A 20864-nucleotide genomic window follows, 5' to 3' on the forward strand; every position below is an offset into this window, starting at 1 on the left:
ATCTGGTGCTGAGGACCTTGTGCTTCTACATTTCACCTAGGAATCCACATTTCCTTCCAAGTCATTTCTCTCTATCCATCTTCTGAGAGGTGGTCAGGTACCCCCGGCACCAGCTGGGACACATCTGTGCTGCCACCCTTTGGCTAGGAAGTCTTGAGCCATCCTGCTAATCATCCATGGTCCTTTCTCATTTCTCGTTTATTTGACGTGTCACTTTCAGCTACCTATCAGCTGTGTACCATCTCTTCCTGCACTGGTGTCCCGAGTGTTTGCTTTCGTAACTCTAATCCTGTCATCTGTGTGCCGAGTTTCTCTCCCTCTTCTAGTTTGTATTTCTCCTTCTTCTGGATGTTCGCCTCCCTTGTGCCTCCTTGGCAGTGCAGATACCCTGGTAGCTAGCTGGGTAATGCCTCACAATAAATAGCACGCATAACACAAAGGACATACCCTCAGGTTTACCACTTCCTTCAGATTCCTCATTTATCACTGTGAGCACACAAAACCAAGTTTGTGGAGTTTACTGGTTTAATCCATTTTTTATGGACCCAAAAGTGACACACACAGACTATGTGGTGACGATCACAATGCAAAATACTCTGTTTTGGCCTCTGTGGTAGCAAAATATACAGTAGAGCCACTTTTGAGCATGAGGAGCAATCAGACTCATTCCTGAGTTTAGGGGCCTCATGAGATGTGGAGTGTAATCTTTTCCGTCTGAGCACACGAAGACTAACATGAGACTTGATCAAAGTTTTCAAAAACATAAAAGGGAATAGATAATAAGGCTACTGTTGTTAACTCAAAAGAAATTTCTGAAGTTGATCAGTTTAAGGCTGAAGTCTAACACAGACACTGGAAAATGATAATATTCATAAGGAATGTACAGAAAGCACTGCCAAGCTACTGTGTGTAGTGGATGAGACACACATCAGGGACGTGAATTCTGAATTCACCTCGTCATTAGTCAAGTTTCATCTGCTATCAATTACTCACTACATTTACAAGAAATCAGAGCACAATGAATACAGCAGTTACAGAAAACTCATTTTAAATGATAACAAACTGATTTAGTGAATGCAGATAGATTAGCTTTATTTAGAGAAGAAAGCTTTATGACCGATCGAATTTTACATGCGTGCAGCACAGAAATAGGAATCAGATTCATCAGTTAAGAGTAGTGTAATGATGCTGCCCTCCACTAGAAGTGTTGCAGCAACTACTTTATTCACTTATTGCTGACATTGAACATTTGGGCTCTCTGGTCTCTTCCAAGGCAGAACATGCAAATTTTAACCTTCCCTTTACTAATTGACTTTGTAGGATTATACTTATATCCATATTCACATACGTAATAAAAAGGGAGCCTTGGTACACACCACTCTCAAACTGCATGGAGGCCCATGTTTGGATTGTAATTGTAGCATCTGTGCTGCTAGCGTGGCAAGCCTAAAGTGTATACGACAAACGTTCACATTTATGATTAGACTGGGCCCAAGGCATCCATTGAACGCTCAGTGAGCAAAATTAAATTTGTTGGGGTTTTTTTTGACCCTGCGTCAAGGGCAAAGGTCATTTCCAACTGTACAGGATAATAGCCTGCTTTCAAGAAAAACAAAAATCAAACTGTTCCATACTCCTATTATACCAGGGAAATTCCTGACATGAGATCACCTTGAGAAAAGGATACAGAAATGAAGGCATTTTTAAACATTACGTTAGATGACAAAGAATTAAAAGGAGAGGACAGAAATGTATGTTCATGCATAGACTATGAGCACAAAAACAGACGCCAGTCACTTTAATTTTGAGTTTCTTCAGCAGAACAATCTTCTCCTAAATGTCATCAAGGAGATGATTATGGGCTTTGGGAGAGAACAGCAGCGGTACTACCACCCTGTCAGAATTAACATCACCCAGTTGGAGAGGGTGAACAACTTCATATGCGTCGGTATCCACTGGTCCCAGCAAATCAACACCTGGGTGAAGAAGGCACGACAAAGTCTACCATCTCAGACACCTTGGGGATTTCAGGCTGCCCTCACATTTACTAAAGAACTTCTACATATCCACTGGTGAAAGTATCCTGACAGGAAGTATTACTACAGCAAGCAACAGAACCGTAAGGCTCTGCATTGAGTGGTGCGCTTTAAATGCATCACTTGATGCAAATACCTAACTTCCAGGACATCTACACTAAGTGATGTCTGATGAGGACAAAGAAAATTATCAGAGATGCCAGCCATCCGAACTACAGCATCTTGTGCTGCGGTCAGGTAGGTGGTACCATTGGTGCCATGTTGCAAAGCTTCAGAGAGACTCAGGAGAAGCTTTTTGTCCCCACAGTCCATCCACATCCTTAATGAGGACAGTGTGTAGGGCTACATGATGTCCTATTATTAATTCAATTGTATTCAATTATTTAAATCATTAAGTTATTCATTTATATTTTTTATAATTTGAATATAATGTATACTATTGCTGACATTTAAATATAACAATTTTGCTTGATATTTATAAAGTCATGTGTTACTGTTTAACAAAGTCTGAGTTTAGCAACTAAGAATTTCACTACGTATTGTACTGTGTGTGTAATTGACAAATAATATATGATTTGAATTCATTTGAAGTGAAACATGCAAGGTCTTTCTCTTTCCTTGTTTTCATAACTAAAACAAATATAGAAACTAGATTTCTGACTTTATTGTCTATATTTTTTAACATATTTTGATTAATACATCAATATTAATTAATATGTTAATATTATGGTTTTGTAGTTTCTTGTCTCCACCAATTTTTGGTTGTACATTAACCCAACTGACCCTCAAGCAACACTGGAAGGGAATCTGCCTGGAAACATATCTTCTGGTGCTTAGACGTACAGAAGAACAAAACCAGCTTCTATAAAGTCATAGACGTTATTTCTCAGGAAACATCAGTTGAGCACTAACACTGCTGTAGCAAATCCACTAAAAGCTTACAAATTAAAATAGCTGTCATGTTATTTTTTTTCACCTTTAAAATTATTTTTTATTTTTCTTGTCCTTTTCTCAATTTCCTTTTCTCAATTTTTATCCTGCCAAGTGATTTTTTTGATGTTTACTTTTTCAAAAAAATAAAAGAGAAAATTCATTCCATTTTGTTGACAGCTTGGCCTGTTTTCCTTACAGGCTGGCTGAAACTGTGTGTCCTGTTTTATTAATTCATTCAAATCCATTTTCCAAATAACTGCGAGTAACACTTTAGTTTAGATACTGCAGAAAGCACCTATTAGTCAATTACTGCTGTGTAACAAGACCTTCACAAAGGCTTCTTTTGATCTTAATAATATTTAGAAATTATCAGTAAAGTGGTTATTCATCTCTGCAATGTGGTTTACTAAAATAACTTCACTTTGGAATGGTCAGATGTGGCTTAGGGAGACTTAATATTGCATACATCAGTATGAGATCATTGATTCTTTCATATTCACAGGTAATTTTATCAAAGGCTCTTGATATGGCACACAACACAGAGAGGAATGTGCTTTGTAAGTGCTATTAAGACCAAAGAAAGCCTTTTTTAAAAGTCCTGTTGCAATACATTATATAAATAATAGATGTATTTTTTTCAGTAACTAAAGTGTTACCCGAGAGTCCACCCAGTGGACAGGATGTCACTCCAGTGCACAGTATTGTACCTAACAAAGCAATTTTTAAGGTGCCAAATAATCTAACATGAAAACAAATTTGGGATGAAGGTGGAAACAAATCCATAGAAATACTAGGAGAGTGTGAGATGCGAACCCTGGACTGTGAGCTGTGAGGCACCAGCAAAAACTGTGGTGTTACTGTGGTAATCCCATTGGTTATTTCTTTATTTTTTTAAATGTAGTTTTGGATATTGCTGCAGAAGAAAAGGCTCTTACCATTTTTATGATGAGTGGTCACATTGCCTACTAAATACTGTAAGCAGGCAGCTAGGGACAGGAAATAAAATGAAGACAGTTTCCAGTCTGCCCCAAGCAACAGTATTTGGTCTCTCTGCCATAAGAAGTTGGCAACCAGAAGGCAAAGAATATGTTCATAAATACAAATGGCGTACATAGTCTGACGGATGGCCAGGGCATATGTTCCAGGGGAGCAAGCATGGGAAACACAACATCACCCTCTGGACGGCAGATGGCAGCCTCCCTGGGTTGCAGCAGTGCCTCGGACTCCCCTGGGGCTTCATGAGGGTTGGAGTTTTGTGCAGCCCTGTTGGGTTCCGCAGGTGTCGCCAGGGGGTGCTGCAGAAAGAGCTGCTGGACCCTTCTGGGTACTGGTTTCGCTACACCCAGAAGTGCAGCCGGGTGTCGGCAATCAAGCACCTAAGGCACTTGCGGGTGCCCAATAAAAGGAACCAGCAACCACCACTCAGGAGCCGGAGTCGGGTGGAGGAGGACAAGGTTGCCTGGGAGGAGTGGTGGTGCAGAGAAACAGCGCTTTTGTACTGGTGTTTTCGGGACTGTGTTATGCCTGTGGGGATTACGGGGAAGACGTGCCCCACAGGTGTAGAAAAAATTTAATCTTTTTGTTTCTTTTACCTGTGCCTCTGGTGTCAGTCTGGGTTGGGCCGGCGCCTATATAGCGCCATTATCACAATAGGCACAGTGGAAAACAAAGAGGAACCTGCCTGCTTTATGTGCTGAGGACTTGTCTCTACAGCATTTTATCTGATTTAAAACCCATTAGAGTTACATAAGAAGGAAAATAAAACATTCGCTGAATCTACTGGAAACTTCTCAACAATGGCTATTTTCTGTATCCCATTATTGGCACTGGGTAAATTGGGAATAGTGCAATGTAAGCTGGTTTGTAAACATAGAATCTCCTCTGTAATAAGGTCCAGCATTACTGAAGCTTATTGCTCCTCCTCAAAAACTATTGCAAAAGAACTGCATTATTTTGAAACAATTATTGTGTTACTTTGTAAATATATTACTTGCTATGGCTGGTAACATCCTGCAATCATGTGATCCGGTTGTTTAGTGAAGGAGAAATTAACCACATGCGTGGCGAGCAATTGAATGACTCAAATTAAAACACATTATTAATATAAATTAAACCCTGCATGTTGCCGAGTGGCACATTCATCCTGCCTAGTTCAGGGTAACACGGCACCAGGGGTTATTCCAGCAGCACAGGGTACAAGGCCGGAAGCAGCCATAGTGGACTGCATGCTTGTTATTTGCAGGGTACAACTGCACAACCAATCAGAAAAGAGAGTACTGCATGCAATCCAGTAACATAAACCTATAATTAAAGTATCTGTTTAGTTTCAATCTAGTAATATGTAAATAGATATTCTGAAACAGTGTGATCTGGTGTGTTCAGTGTTCCTACTTTGAATCTTCGGAGTTCAGGTTAGAGATGGAAAAGGGACATTATTTCATTGATAGAGCATGAAAGCCTAACCATATTTTGTTAATTTACAAGTATTATTGACACTTTTCCAGTTTCTTATGTTAAAACAAGCAATTGTCTGTAGTTCAGCACACTCACTGATACCAATCAACTCACAAATGCACAGGGAGCCCATGCAAAACACATGTAGAGCCTGCGGCTGTAAGGCAGGAATGACCACTCAGCCAGTGTTAAACCATCTGTACTGAACTTACTAAACTTTAACCTGATTAAAACTAAATGTAAACTTAGAATTTTTGTTCAGTTCTCGTCACTTGATTGCAAGCTATGCACATGTCTCCCATTAATAGCTGTCACGAGACAACCAGATCACACGTGTATAAGATGTTACAGGCAGCCACAGGAAATAGCTTTGTGAAATAATGAAATAGTAATTAAGTAATAATGCCATACTTTTCGCAAAATAACTCAATAATCATCATGAAATAATGCAATACTTTTGAAAATTAATGCAAACAACTTTTTTTCGAGTGGCAGAATACATTTCTGCAGCAGTAGATGGACCCTACAAGCATGGGACTTTTGTGGACCCTGCCCAGTACTCTTGAGATGTGCCTTTTGTTTCATTTAGAGAAATGTATTAAAGCTAAACGATAAATTCGGTACAGGGCCATCAGCTCTATGAACATATCACATTAAAAAGAAGTAGAATACCTGCTGTTACTGTAGAAGAACATTTTAATATAACTAAAATTGAACAAAATATGACATGCCACTTATAGCAGTTTCAGCAGTTCAGTACTGAAGCCCAGTCTGATTACTTTTCTTTCATCTATAAACACGGACTGCGGTAAGAATCAATTCTGTTGTTTCCTTAATCTAGAGAGAAGACGCTCTATGATCTTTGGTTTTTTTCCTGCATGTTCTCTTTATAATCATCTTTAATGTTTTAACATACATGTAAACAATTTGATTTAAACAGGAAAAATAACTAGTTGCATGGCAACATCTATTATTCAAAATGCATAATCCATGCATTGCTGTGGTCATTCCCAGCCCTGCACTGTTTAAAGCCTTTTTAACGGACATTTTTTGGTGACCATAAAAGCAACAAGTTAATTTTTCTTGACGACATTTGGTTCAGCTGCTGCACTTACTGAAAAAAGCACCCTTTGTCATTTTGCAGTTTGAAAGTGGTGGTTTCGGAGCATTTAAATGACGCCACAGCCATTGCTGTCCTATTTATAATCAGTTGCTGTTTATTCAGGGCGATGGGTATGCAGTCGTCATTTAACTCTCTGTGGAAAGCAGGGCAATGACTGAACATGAGGAGCGAGTCACACTGAAGTTGCCTGAGTTAAATACATTTGAATAAAAGCAAAAATGAGCTTGAAATGTGCAGCCATGAACCCAATGCAAATCACACATATTATCTTTTGAAGTAAGTTGCTCTTTTTTGTGAGTTGCAGTTTTACCTAAGACTCCATAATCAAGCTAATGATTAAATACTGAATGTATATATATATGCCTTAGAAATCTTGGCACACTGGAAAAAATCTTAAAAGGTTAAAACTAGCAAACATTGTCCCATTATATAAAAAGTTGATTTAGGAGAACTTACTAACTATTGGCCAGTTAGCATAACATGCATTGTAAGCGAGTAAATGAATCCAAGTGCCTCATAACTGTTAGTATGAATTCTGTCAATGTTCAGCTACAAAGATATCTGTTATTCCACTTAGTTGTGTGACATCTGCAAGTATGACCATTTCACCAGCTTCTTAATTTCACTTTATCTAGACATTTATTTAAATTAAAAGTTGTAGAGACCACAGCTCCGATCCCCAAAGGACTACACTTTAACATAACCTAATAAGGAAAACATTACCTGCATACCTTGAACCATAAACCAGTGTTTTAGTGCTTAAGACAATGTTTCACTGATCTACACAATGCAGCTTAAACTTCCATTTCTTTAGTTTGATCACTAGCCTCTTGTGACATACCTTATCAAAAGCTTTCAGAAAATCAAGATAAAGCACTGTTTCTTCCTAAAGAAATTCTGACTTATTAAAGGATTAGGATCTCCAACATCTAGATCCATGTTGACTATGCACTATAATATCTGTATATAAAATGTGTGGCACAACTTAACAATTGCTACTAATGAGGAGCACACAGAAGTCTTCACAATCCAAAACTAGATGGTGTATGGTGACGTATAAATCAAGAGAGTTTCTTCTTAGGTGGTATGGCATGCATGTAAGGCCTTCTCTGGAATACTGGATTCAGTTTGAAAATTCCAGAGGGGAACAAGTTATTTCTGGATTGTGAAATTTGAGCTATGAGGAGAAACTGTAGGAGCTGTATGTTTGAAGATTAAGCAAACAGACGTTACGTGTTGACATGATAGAAGTGTTCAAAATTCTAAAGGGAATAAGCACAACGAATGATAACTTGAAAATGAGTTCTTCATCTAAAGCACAAGGATTCAGATGAAGGTGGCTAAAGGAGTACTCCACTCAACAATAATACTTTTGGCAATGTTACTCACCTCATTTAGTTTGTAGTGGTGATAGAGAAAACTTTTTAATCTCTTGTTTTTGTTTGAAAAGGGCTTAAGAAAATTTTTGACCCAATAACAGAGCAGGACAACAGCAAACAATATCAAAAAAAAAATCTCACGTCACTAATCAAGTCATCCAGTCATATGATCACATTGGGCAAAACACATACATTTTTTGAGAAAATACTATTAACTCCTGAAAATGACAGCAGTGTACAAACAGGAAGCCCCTTCACGTGGGGACACTCTTTTGAATAGAAGACCCACCTCTCCCCTCATTCATTGGTCAAGAGTCCTGACGGTGTAATATATGTCAAATATCAACTTGACGGTATTTTGAAGAGGTATTTGAATAACAGGCAGCACAAGCCTGCCGGTACATGGATTCAGCATCCAGTATTTGAATTCTACATCTGGTCTCACTTTACTAGGTGAATTTGAGAATTTGATATTATATTACGTTGATAAGGTATAATGGGCTGAATGATTTGTTCTCATAAAAGTATTTTTTCGGTGTTTACATCCTTCTGTATACCCTTTTGCATTATTACTTTTGGTCTGTCTTGTGATGAGCCAACTCCACTGAACTTGCTTCATCTAGAGGTTAGCAAAATCCCAGAAATTTGTGGGAACTTCGATGAACTCAGCAAAATGCATTCAGTGGGAAAGCAGAAACTGAACTAGTTTTTAATGGATCATAATGGTGCAGTGGTCTTTGAAAAGTCCCTATGCTGGACCAATTAATGTGGTCAAAAATGTGACCTGAGGCTGTGAGACAGCAATGCTAACCACTGTTCCACAATGAGATAAAACTTGAGAGTTAAAGATCAGAAAAGTAAAATTTCTTGCAAACATGGGCAACAGGAGCATGAAGCATGAATTCACTGAAGCAGGTACTCTCTTGAACTGAAAATTAGTTTTTGTCTCTGAAACTTTTACACGCTAACTGCTACTGCTACCATCTAAACATGTTGATTCTCTACTTTCGTGTGCCTTGATTTCAGAGCACTCTGGGAAATAACATTAAATGGTAGGTTCACGTATTACACACTGGTTCATCCAAAAAGATATTACCTTTAAGACCAACACAGTTTCAGTTCCCTTCTGTGTGTGTGTTTTATGTTTAAATGTCTTCACAAGTTTTCTGCTATTCGGCAGGCTGTCCCATCAAACATTTGCTGCTACAGCTTTATGATGTTATGCAGGCTTTGCTACGCGTCATGGGGAGCTGGGAAAAAAGTCTGTCTAAACTGGCCACATAGTGTATTTTCAGGAAAATATTTAACATAACAAAAATCAACACTAGTCTGCTTCTTCTCTTTTTCTAGTACATGATGTTTCTAAAGAAGAATACACAAAATGTGTCTGATCCACTTTTTCTCTCATTTGTCTTAATTTAATATATCTAAAAATAATCAAATATAACTAGACTAAACTGGAATGATTTAGTATCCTATATTAAAAGCTGTGGTACAACAAAAGTCTTTATGCATGATTTAAGAAATAGCAGCAATTAATCTTGGGTGATATGTTGCAAGGCAAGTGACTCTGTTGATTAAGTTCTTACCTGAACAACACCTGAATGCAGGAAATGTCTTCATTAATGCTTAATAGCTCCTCAGCTTTAAGATTCATGTGTAAGAATGCATATTTTTTCAGATTGAGGCTTGAGGAATCTGTCAATAGGATGTTGCCTTGTCTTTGTACATTTGTACTTATTTTTATAAATTTATAAAAGCTCCAAAGCAGTACTTGTTTATGTCACAAAGCAAGTTGGAATCTACTTCAGTAAATTATTTTACAAATAGTTCATGCTTGTCGCTAACAGGAACCCTCACATGATGCCGTCTATGCATCCAACAAAGTGCTCTTATCTGCTCTTACCCCTCTCTTGTGTTTTCGACGGCTGACAGTGGAGACAGATGACTGTGTGAGTTATTGATGTCTCCTTCCAGAGGTTGATGTCTGGATGGCAGATCATGAGGAGGTGGGAGAAGGCTAGACACAGATCCATTATGGGATGCACTGGAAGCTGGATATAAACCTGTAAAAAATAGCAAAATAATGCACATCAAGTACATTTTGGATACTTGCTAATCATTTCTATGTGACACATATGGGACAGGTGACTCAGTTTTCAGTATTGTTTAAATGTACCAGTATAAAACAATCAGGATACACGTCAGTGCCTTCAGTGATGTTGTAGACTTTAGGGGTACTTACATATGACCTATCCTGGCAGAAGGAAAAGAGTAACAAAAGAAAAGTATTTTTAACAAAATTAAACTGGAGAATAGGAGCATGGAAAGAAAGAATACACAAAGGGGTGAGAATAATAAAGAATAAGCCTTCTGGCCTCCTTGAGCAAACACAGAATGTCTGACTGCCTCATGGGGTGGCTGCTCCACACAGATTCATCCTTCTTTCTCCAAACCTCTGGCCTGCATTTCTTTCCTCTGCCTATTGAGCCATCGTCATCAGCTATCACCTGACTTCAAGCTGATATACTGGCGGGAAGGGACTTTTAAGCCCAGGACTGTAAACAACTTGAGGCAGCCTTTCAAGAACCCTTCCGGGTTTCCTGGCCAACACTCAAAAGTCTTCTTGTGCCCTTGATGACTTACCACAGGGGGGAACAAGCTTCCATGAAAGCTTCTCATATGTTAAGTAAGACTGGGCAATACCAGTCTGGTGAGTCTCTTCAGTACTCTAGCAAATCTAAGCCACGCTGACTCTTATGGGCTTAAGGAACATTTAATTATTAACAAACTCAGAATCATACACTGCCAATTTGTCAACATTTCAACCATTACAGTGTACATCATCACAAAGCACTTTAGATGTAGAGTAGTGGAAAATTTCACAGAATTACAAAATGTATGCAATCTGAGCACAGGCTAGTTAAGTAACCTGCCAATGAAGGTACAACACATTGCAGCCAAGCAATTACTGGCCTACCCCTTATCCACATGGCCAGGCTGCAAACACTCAGAATTCTCACTGGAAACAAATTATTTATGAAGAGTCTTATTAGATGTGTGGTGCTTCAGAGGAATACAACTTATACAGTCTATTCTGTGGAGCAGTGAAAGCTATCTTCAGTGTATGTCTTTAATGGTTACTTTAATGGCATTAAGAATGAGCTAGGCTTATGGGAAAATGCTGGGGATCCCCATACTAAGGTGAGCCTGAATTGGTATCACTGTTATGTGGTAAAGTAAACAAGCAGATTGACTTTGTGGTGTAAAATACTGTGCAAGCAGAACCACCACTCTGTTGTGCTACTCAAGACCCAAAATAAAGCGGTGCCAGACCACAGCAGACATACTAAAATGTTTATGTGATTCTTGCCAGGATGGGTAAACACAGTGAGAAATGACAAGATACAATATTCTTTTGTCTGCCATGGTTACTAAAGAGCAGTGGCAATAGATGATCAGCTGCCCCTTACCCATGGGCTTCTCCTTCTGACATCTTTCTCTCTCTCACTCAGTTTTCTTTTTCTCACCAAGGCCCTCCTTCTCGAAAATTAAACTTATTTCTTGAGCTCAAAATTTCACCAACTATTAGCAGAGAGTAGCCATTTAAAAAACCAGAATAGGCCACTTCTAGGATCAGGGTCCCTTGGGTACTTTGACTACCTCATTTAAAAATGTTAGTCTCACTATGCTGTCATTTTTCAGGCCTTAGTGACACATATTAGGGTACTGTTCCCTAGTGGCACCCGTCTGTAGCCATATAACAAGGAATAGTACTTCCGGGCTGGGGACATGTCATCGTGAAGCGTGTGCCACTGAAAACACAGGCCTTTGTTACAGTTGTGATCAGGGTCTCGCCTGACAATACCATTAGCCAGGAGTTGGTTTAGTAATATTTCTTTTAAAGGTTGAAAGTATAAGTGAGATAGACATCAATATTGTATATCTGATAATAAGCTGCACTGATGCATCAGTGATGATTAAAGCATGAAATTTCATGATTCTAGTGCTGCAGAGTGTCATGTAAATGCGTTTATTGGGTCAAAGATGCAGATAAGCCCGTCAGTGTGTGCTTATCACTGCTAGAAATGGTGAAATCAAATACAGCCTGATGACTAAGACCTGGGGCCTCGTATGTAAATGGTACATACGACAAAAATTTTGCGTAAGGCCGTTTCCACACTCAAATCACAATGTATAAAACCTAAACTTGGCATAAAGCCACGCACATTTTCACGCTAGCTAAATGCTTGGCGTACACAAGTTCTCCGCTTCGTTTTGCAAACTGATGGCACCCAGCATCAAAGCAGTGCTTTTGTTCCAATGTGGTTTCCCTTTCTTTTTTAGATCCACATCCCTGACGTGGCTTTATCATATACACTGAAATTAACCGCATATTGTTTATTAGTTTAAGGCATCTGATTGTAATTAACCCATAACAATATAATGGCCCACGGAATAGCCAAACTATTCTAAATACCATAGCTACTTTAGCGTTATTCCTCTCACTGCACCTTCTTCTTCTTTCAGCTGCTCCCGTTAAGGGTTGCCACAGCGGATCATCTTTTCCATATTACTCTCACTGCACCACTCAGAGTATTTATATCACTGTATCTGAGTATGAATCACAGCTGTACAGCAGCTGATTGGAAAGACAATTATCGGTATACAGCATCAAGCATACGCTGCCTCAGCCATTCTGTCTGTTGAACTGCTCTTATACGTCAAACGCTTCAGAGCCTTTCCTGTACGGACCTCGTAGTTCAGAAACAAGTTTCATCCCAAGAACTCTAAACGCACTCAATCAGTCCATTAAGTGCTCCTTGTAGAACTGTTTGAACTTATTAGTACAATTACCTCACTGTAAACTTCTGATACAGTTATAATATTGCACAACCTGTGCCACTTTATAAAGCACGCATTTACATATGATGACGACAACATTTTTAAGATGAAATGCAGCAAAATATGTTTATTACATTATACAGATAAAATGTTAACATCATTTAAATAATCTATATTGTTAATAATTAAACATGTGAGGACACGGTATTTCACCACTAGCAAGAAGCTTGCGCGTTCATGGATTGTTCCTGCCTTGCACAGTATTCTTGCTGGTGCTGGCACAACACTGGAAGGATAGATGGATGGAATAAATGTACTATGAAGATATTTCAATGTTCCTTAAAAGTTTACAGAGCTGATTGTGTGGCGATTGGTTACTTGGAGAAAGAAAAGGAAGGACAGGAATTGGAGGTTAGTACATTTGAAAGAGACAGTACTGCTGCAATAAATTATTTCATCGAAGGTTGCGCACGGCGCAGCAAGCATCTTGCAGGAGGCAGGAAAAATCTCTAGACAGGGCTCCAGCTCCTCACTATCACTGCGCCACCTTGTTCCAATGTTTAATAACATGCTTTAACTCCTATCATCATGAAAATGATATCACGTGTACATCTCAGTATTTTAGTTATTCAGAGAGCTGTAATATCATGAATGTAATGGATTCTGTGTCCTGTCAGAGGAAGAGAAAGCCCGTTTAAGAGGCACGTAGTGATTCACACAGAAGATCAAATACAAAATAAAGCATTTAACATGCTACTTTAGTTACGATGGTATTTGAGAAACTAGTAAATTAAATGATTTTAAGATGAAGTTTATGATGTTCTACTTTAATGACAAAATTAAACTATGTGATTAAAGTGGAAATTTGAAGATTAAAGTTGACATTTCAAACTTTTTTCTTACTGTGTCCCTATTTTTTTTCAATTTCTCTGTACCCTAATAAGCTTTCATATGACACTCAGACAGTGGGCTATGACTCGCCTTTTCACGGCGACTTTGATATGTCACAAATTCTTTTTTATTCCTGGCACTGTGTGTCTTTGTAAACTTGAGCTTTCGATTTTCTCCGACACACTATGTCACTCGATCAACTTTCCTTTGTTGTTTATACCGCTGTTTAAACCAACAAATAGTACGTTTTTCTTTGCCTCCACTTGGTATTCGCTGAAATTCTTCTATTTTCCCCCGTGTTTTTGCCATTGCCTTTTCACAGAATGCTGAGCTTAAGGGTTATTTATATTGATTTGCATATTCAAAGAGGCGTAATTCTGGGAGGAGTTTGGGTGTGGCAGCAGGTGCATGCACGTGTGTTACTTTTCACACTTACTGGGATTTATGGAGCGGAAGAACGTGGAAGTTGGCCAACGCACAGATTTATGCATCTGGATTTTTTTGTGTGTACGCACATTTCTGCTTTTGTCCTTACGCCATATTTTAGTGTGAATTCTACGCACGCCGTTATGCATTAGGTCTTGAACCCTCATTTGTACTTAATCAAGTTTATGAAAACAATATTAATAACACACACAATTTATGTTTTGATTGTTTATTTGTTGTTTTCCTCTGAAAGCCATATATTTGAACAAAGGAGGTTAATGATGATAGAAAATGGTGGATGAATTAGTCTTGTTTCAATAATAATCATTAATGATTTGTATGCTAATAAATGTTTTATTTGATCACTCAGTTGATATTTAATGCAATGCTATTTTAAAGACTAACACCAAGTAATTTATAGAGACAAATTAATAAAGATTACTATAAAAAGGAATGAAAATAATTACTTAAACAATCAAACAGAGCAAGTATTGTAGTAAAAGTAAACTAAATGTTTTCAGGTGGATCTTTCAACACGTAGCCACAATCAAATTAATGACAGCACATACTGTAAAAAAAGCAAGAGTTCTATTTCCATTTATGGAGGAAGCGTTGAACTGTTGAAGAAGACACATAAACACTGGCATGGAAACACCAAAACATCAGGTCTAACACTAACCTTAGAATGACCGAAACTGCCACTATGGGCTGCTGCCCACCTATCCTGACTACCACTTAAGCACAAACACAGCTCTGCTTCACCTATCTTAGCTGTTTCTCTCCTTGTTCCTTCAGAAATGTCACTCTTCTCATTTTCAAATGTAAAGCTCAATAAGAGGTTGGTGCTGGTGATTTTGGCAAGGATTAATTCTGGAGTCACATCGGCCACATTGTGATTTAATCTAGAACTACAAACCAAGTTAACAACCCCAAAAATGTGGATGAAGAAGATTTGAGAACATTATGCTACATTGTGGGCGGCACAGTGGCACAGTGGGTAGCACTGCACTGCCTGGGTTCGCTTCCCGGGTCCTCCCTGTGTGGAGTTTACATGTTCTCCCCATGTCTGCGTGGGTTTCCTCCAGGTGCTCCGGTTTCCTCTCACAGTCCAAAGACCTGCAGGTTTGGTGCATTGGCGATTCTAAATTGTCCTTGGTGTGTGGGTGTGTGTGTGCGTGCCCTGTGGTAGGCTGGCACCCTGTCCAGGGTTTGTTTCCTACCTTGCACCCTGTGTTGGCTGGAATTGGTTCCAGCAGACCCCCGCGACCCAGAAGTTAGGATAGAACAGGCATCACCCCTCATGTCAGCCAGGTCTGACTCTCTGCTCCATATAGCTGAGCAAACTTACCCCCATAAAGTTTATAAAATGAGAATAAACAATTACACATGCAGTGATGTCACCATGTGATCATATGGTGCTGAATAATGACACAATGTGACTGTGTCATCATTGTGAGTGTTGTGAAAAAGTAATACAGGCACCCTTTGGGATTTAGCCTTCCCGATGTAGCCTGTGCATGTGATGACACACATGGTGCACATGAGCGTTGGCTCAAGAGCCTGCCAGAGTCTAAATGTAATACATTTGTAAGTTAAAAAGTTTGGCATAGGTTTGGCCACTATCTGAAACTTTGTTTATTGCTCTTGTTTTTATAAATTGCAGGGATCATCTGCCAAATAATTCTATTCCAACATTGGAATGTGGCACAGGGACTCTCACATGCCCACTGCCAGTTACAATACTAAGGGATGTACACAGTTCCAGATTATCAGACAGAGACTGGCCAGCATTGATCACAGTGGGCACAGTCTCTGTCATGTTTCTCAAGGCTCAGTGCATCCCTGTCAGGCCTTGCACCTGGCAGTTAACTGTTGATCAAACTGGTGGATGATGGGGGCACAAGACCACAACCAGCATGAGTGGATTAGCGGCACTAGTAGTGCTGTTTAAAGATGGATTACAGAATGTGAGTGTCGTGGAGGGTCAGCATGAAAACCAGATTGGAAGGAAAAATGATCAGCATGTCAATCAGTAAAAAATGAGAACTAGGGAAAGGGCAGAGAAGTGTCAAAAAGTAGGCAATGCTGGGTAGCATTAAAATAAAAAATGTAAGAGTGTTGACTAAAAAGAGATTTAAAATACAAAATAAAGTACGGCAACATCAAAACAAGACCTGAAAACGAGGGAAAGGCCATGACTTGAATGAGTTCTGGTTAGCACGTTGATCAGCTGATATGAAAAAAAAAGCCAAGTTAGCAGGCTGTTTATGCACAACATGTGTTTTTAAGTGACAGTGAGGCCTGAAAAATCAATGGAACAGGGTGTGAAAATTGCTCAGATGCACCTGTTGCAAGTCAGAAATCAGATCTGAAAATGTTTTTAACTGAAACCGCTAGACACTACCTTTGTGATATTTTTTGCTGTGTTTTCCTAGAAGGTTACAATTTGTTTATTCCTCTTGCTTGTTAAATAATTCCAAATGTGGCAATGCACATTTTTACCACTCAGCCCCCATATACAGTATAGCACATTATTAGATACGACTCAATACAGTTATTCGACACACAATATGGAGTGTAATACTTGCTTCATGATACAATACTCTCATGATACACTACATCTTTGGAACAATGGGCAAAATAATAAGTAAATACAATTATCTTGGGAAAAATGTGAAGAAAATGAAAAGTATAAGCTCAATGAAACACACAAAACAGGCATTAGAAGCAATACAAATGTATAAATTCCACACTGCGTCCATTTGTCCCCAAAGCATATTTTTATCTAACCCTAACCCTAATTTGCAATTTTGAAATTGAAAGCCAAATGAAACTCTACTGTTTCACTTCTCACTTCTCTTAATACCTCAGCAGTTTCAAAACTCTGTCTTGCAAGCTAAAAGTTGCCTGTCCATTTTAAGCAGACATGCACGATAGAAACTTACAAGACACCTAATAGACATTGTAACTGCGACAGACACCTCAAGAGCAATCCAGAAACTAACAACATTTTACAAAATGACAACCAGTATTATATATACAATATATAATACGTGAGAAATTGATGCCAATGTATAAGTTGTTCAGAAGCTAATAACGAGGTGAAGTGGTGCGAACTGCAGTTCTGAAATATTTGAAACTTTTACAGTGAAAATATATCTTATAATTTTTAAGTGTGGCATATACATTAGGCACTTGATATGCATGTAACTCTTATGGTTCATACTTAACTGTCATTTCAGCCCATGCACCCGCCCTGTGCTTGTGCTATGCTTATTATTCTTGATTTGCAAGTTCACATGAGAGCTATAGTACTATGCAGTTAAGAAACTCCTTGCAGGTCACATCACAGAACACCCTGGTGAGCCTTAGACTCAGAGCTTGCTAAGGCAACACTACATGCTGTTTGGCTCTCCCTCTCACTACTGTATAACCACATATGGAATGTCATGCATGTGCACCAGGGGATCATCTTCCAGGCTCTGTTAAGGTATGTGATACCATGCCGGGATGACTGTTTCTGCTGTTTTGTCTGCAGTTCAGACAAACTATCCAGGAAGGTCAACTAACCACGCCCACAATACCCAAAACAGACCACACCCCTTCCAGTTGCATGCCTCAAAAGCAGATGGCTCCTGTAAAGTGGTGTCTCATTCTAAAGAGGTCTTCAAAGAGGAGAGAGTTACTGCATAATTGCAATCCTGGAAATGGAGAGTTTTAATCTTGCTGGACAAGGTTTTTGTCATGCAGCCACATGGTCCTTGTTCTGATAGTGCCCCAACATTCTTTGGTGACTATTTGTGGCCTGCCCTATAGCTATAGTGTGCACTCCCCAAAGTCATGCCATGGGTCATCGTCAGCATGATGTTACTTACAGTGCACCAGCATCCTTCATTGTCCAAGCTTGTGGCTATTCTGTGTAATTTAAACCTTCTTTGGTGGTCTATTCAGAATTTTCAGTTGCTGACTTTTCGACTAAGTGGTACAAACTTTGAGTTTCATTTTGTGTGGAGGAGTGGGAGTTGACGTCAAAGACTGGTAGATAGACAGTTTCAGGAAATGCATACTTGAGGTGGCAATGCCAGCTGTTAGAGCTCAGCATGGATTTGCTTTTTCCACAGACAGAAATGGTGTATCTGTTCATTTGTCATTGAGTAAAGTACTGCAAAGACAAATTTTCATTCTATTCTATAGAATTTGTTTAAACAAAGATCAAGACTTTATTATGTCTTCTTCATAAAAAGTAAAAAACATTTAACGGGGTGTACTTACTTTTTCACATGACTGTATTGCTTAAGTTTTATTTGCATGTACAGTACATCATATTATTATTTTAATCTTCTATTTACGTCCCAATCATAACCATCCCTCATTTCTGATTGGGTGGTCCAGCTGTTACAAATCAGACTGATTCTAAGCACAAAGTCCCAAAAAAATACAGGTACAGCAGCACAGCTTTATTCTTTGTGCTTGCTGTTTCCTGATAAAATGAAAGTAACAAAGCACAAGAAGGATGAACAAAAACAAAAGACAGAAAGATGTAAAAAGACAGGTCGACAGTGTCTGGTTTTCCACACTGATCAGAAAAGCTGGAGAACTTACAGAGTCTCTGCATTCCCTTTACGGCAAACCCGGCTGTCCTACTGACACAATGAGGTGATGTGCGGTACAAACAACGAGCATGTGTATGTGTAAGTACAACAAGTGGTGTGAAGAGTTGAAATGTCAACATATTGGAATCTGGAAAGCATACAGTATATGGTGATTATCATTAACAGAAAAGTAAAAATATCGGGAGTGTGTTCCCCTCGACTTTCTCGTATACTGAGATAGAGGGAAAGGTCATCAGAACCACTTCCAGTTGTGCAATATTTCTCAAATATCATATGTCTTTGTTTCTCATCATAACTAATTGATAATATAAATACACAATCATTTATCTGTATTTATAATCAAACTTTAGGTTAAAATTATATTTTCGCACTTAGTAAGGTCGAAAACGGTGATGGAATTTTTTCACAATTACATATGCATTACCTAGATTACACGCAAAGTAAAAACAGTTATGGTCACCTAAAAACATAGAAAAAGTATTAGTATTATATAATATTTGTTGCAATAAATTGCTATAGGTAAAACTGCATTTAGCTACATTTAATTATGATAATGATGGCAGAAATAAAAAGAAAATATCATAAAATTAAATATATTACCAGGAACACGATGGGGACGTAGAAGCTTTAATGGTCTCATTACATCTTCATATTTACATGGCATGTTCAATGTTTACACATTATTGTTAAACTGAAGATGTATACATTAAAATAAAATTAATAATAATTATTGAAAGAATATGCGTTATATTGAATACAGTTTTTAATATCATGTACACATTTATATTTCCATGATACAAAATATTCGGATGATTGTTTAAATAAAATACTACTTCTGGTTGAGTAATTTTTCTCAAATTTCATATCTGTTTGCTTTTTATCATTATAAATATGCATACTGTACACAATTTGAATCATCTATCTGTAATTACAACCATAGTTTACTTGAAAATTTGCGAAAGTATTCCGTTAAAGTACCACTTCCAATTGCTGGAAGTGGCCTGAAAGTTGATAAGATTCCTTATTTTTGATATAAAGCAGGTGTACAAAATCTCATTGACCCAGGTCAAAGCATTTTTACGCTATCGTGTTTACACACAGACAGACATAATTTACAAAAATGGTATTTTCAGATTCAGGAAGGTCTAAAACATCAAATCTTGAGTTCAAATGTTTTCATGATTCTTATACTTTCCCTATACTATGTATACGAGAAAGTATAAATTCTGAAATGCCTATGCCAAAATGTGTCTATATGCCTGTCAACCTAACAAAACACAGGCAATAAAGACGGAGATGTGGTTAAAGGCAAAACATGCCAAAGCAAAAATGCTTTACTTGATGAGGTGAAAATCCTGGCTATACCCAAAAGAGGTTGTGCTCAAAAAAGCTCAAACTACACCCAAACTAAAAATAAATAAAAAAAACACATTAAATAACAAAGATAAGAAATATATAAACTGAAATAAATGCAAGAAAAAAATACTAAAACTCTAAGCCTCTTAAAAACACAGATGGGACACCATTACAAAAACACAAAGATGGGACACCTTTAAAACTAAAGGATAAAGTTAGATCTGAGAACAGAACACTGGCATACTCACAATAATGACAACAAAAGAAAGACATAAAACAAGAACCTGACATCAAGGTGGGCAAAGAGAAAACCAGAACAGCCATAACATTTTAAAAGGGGGCATAAGGAAATGGACTTGTTTGAAAAATGTGAAACAAAGAGAGTAAGCTCAAGCTTTCCATTTGGTATTGCTCATGTGTTTATTCGGAAAGCCCTGCCTTCTAGGCTATTGATTAATAATTAAATCACTGACCCAGGATAGGCAGATGCCAGGTCTGCATATCTGATCTCTTTAAAATATTATTATTAAGGGTGGAATTTCACAAAAACAATGAAATCTGAGCCATTGGAATCAAGACCAGAAAATGTCAAAAAAGGGGGGAAATTAAAAAAACTTAATACTTTAGTAACTATTGCAGATCAAGATATAATAATAAAGAATGTAGACACATTAGTGAAGACAGGCCATAAATGACATCAGGAGAAAACACCAATGCATCCAGTATTATAAAGAAAGAAAACAAAGCACCACAGGTTAAATGTACAGTAAAAATAACCAGTCTTGGAGAGGTACAAGTAAGGTTCTAG

The 20864-nt window shown here is 38.2% G+C and overlaps 1 protein-coding gene across 2 annotated transcripts in view; it reads right to left on the minus strand.

The window, feature by feature from the left end:
- LOC120514725 (zinc finger protein GLIS1) overlaps positions 1-20864 on the minus strand; it is a 431659-nt gene that overhangs the window by 49800 nt on the left and 360995 nt on the right. For both annotated transcript variants that reach the window (XM_039735238.1, XM_039735237.1), the window contains one exon: positions 9832-9991. In XM_039735238.1, the coding sequence (XP_039591172.1) occupies positions 9832-9991 (160 nt within the window). The remainder of the gene's footprint in view (positions 1-9831; positions 9992-20864) is intronic.

The sequence above is a fragment of the Polypterus senegalus genome, chromosome 14 (assembly GCF_016835505.1).
Source record: "Polypterus senegalus isolate Bchr_013 chromosome 14, ASM1683550v1, whole genome shotgun sequence".
Taxonomy (NCBI): Eukaryota; Metazoa; Chordata; class Cladistia; order Polypteriformes; family Polypteridae; genus Polypterus; species Polypterus senegalus.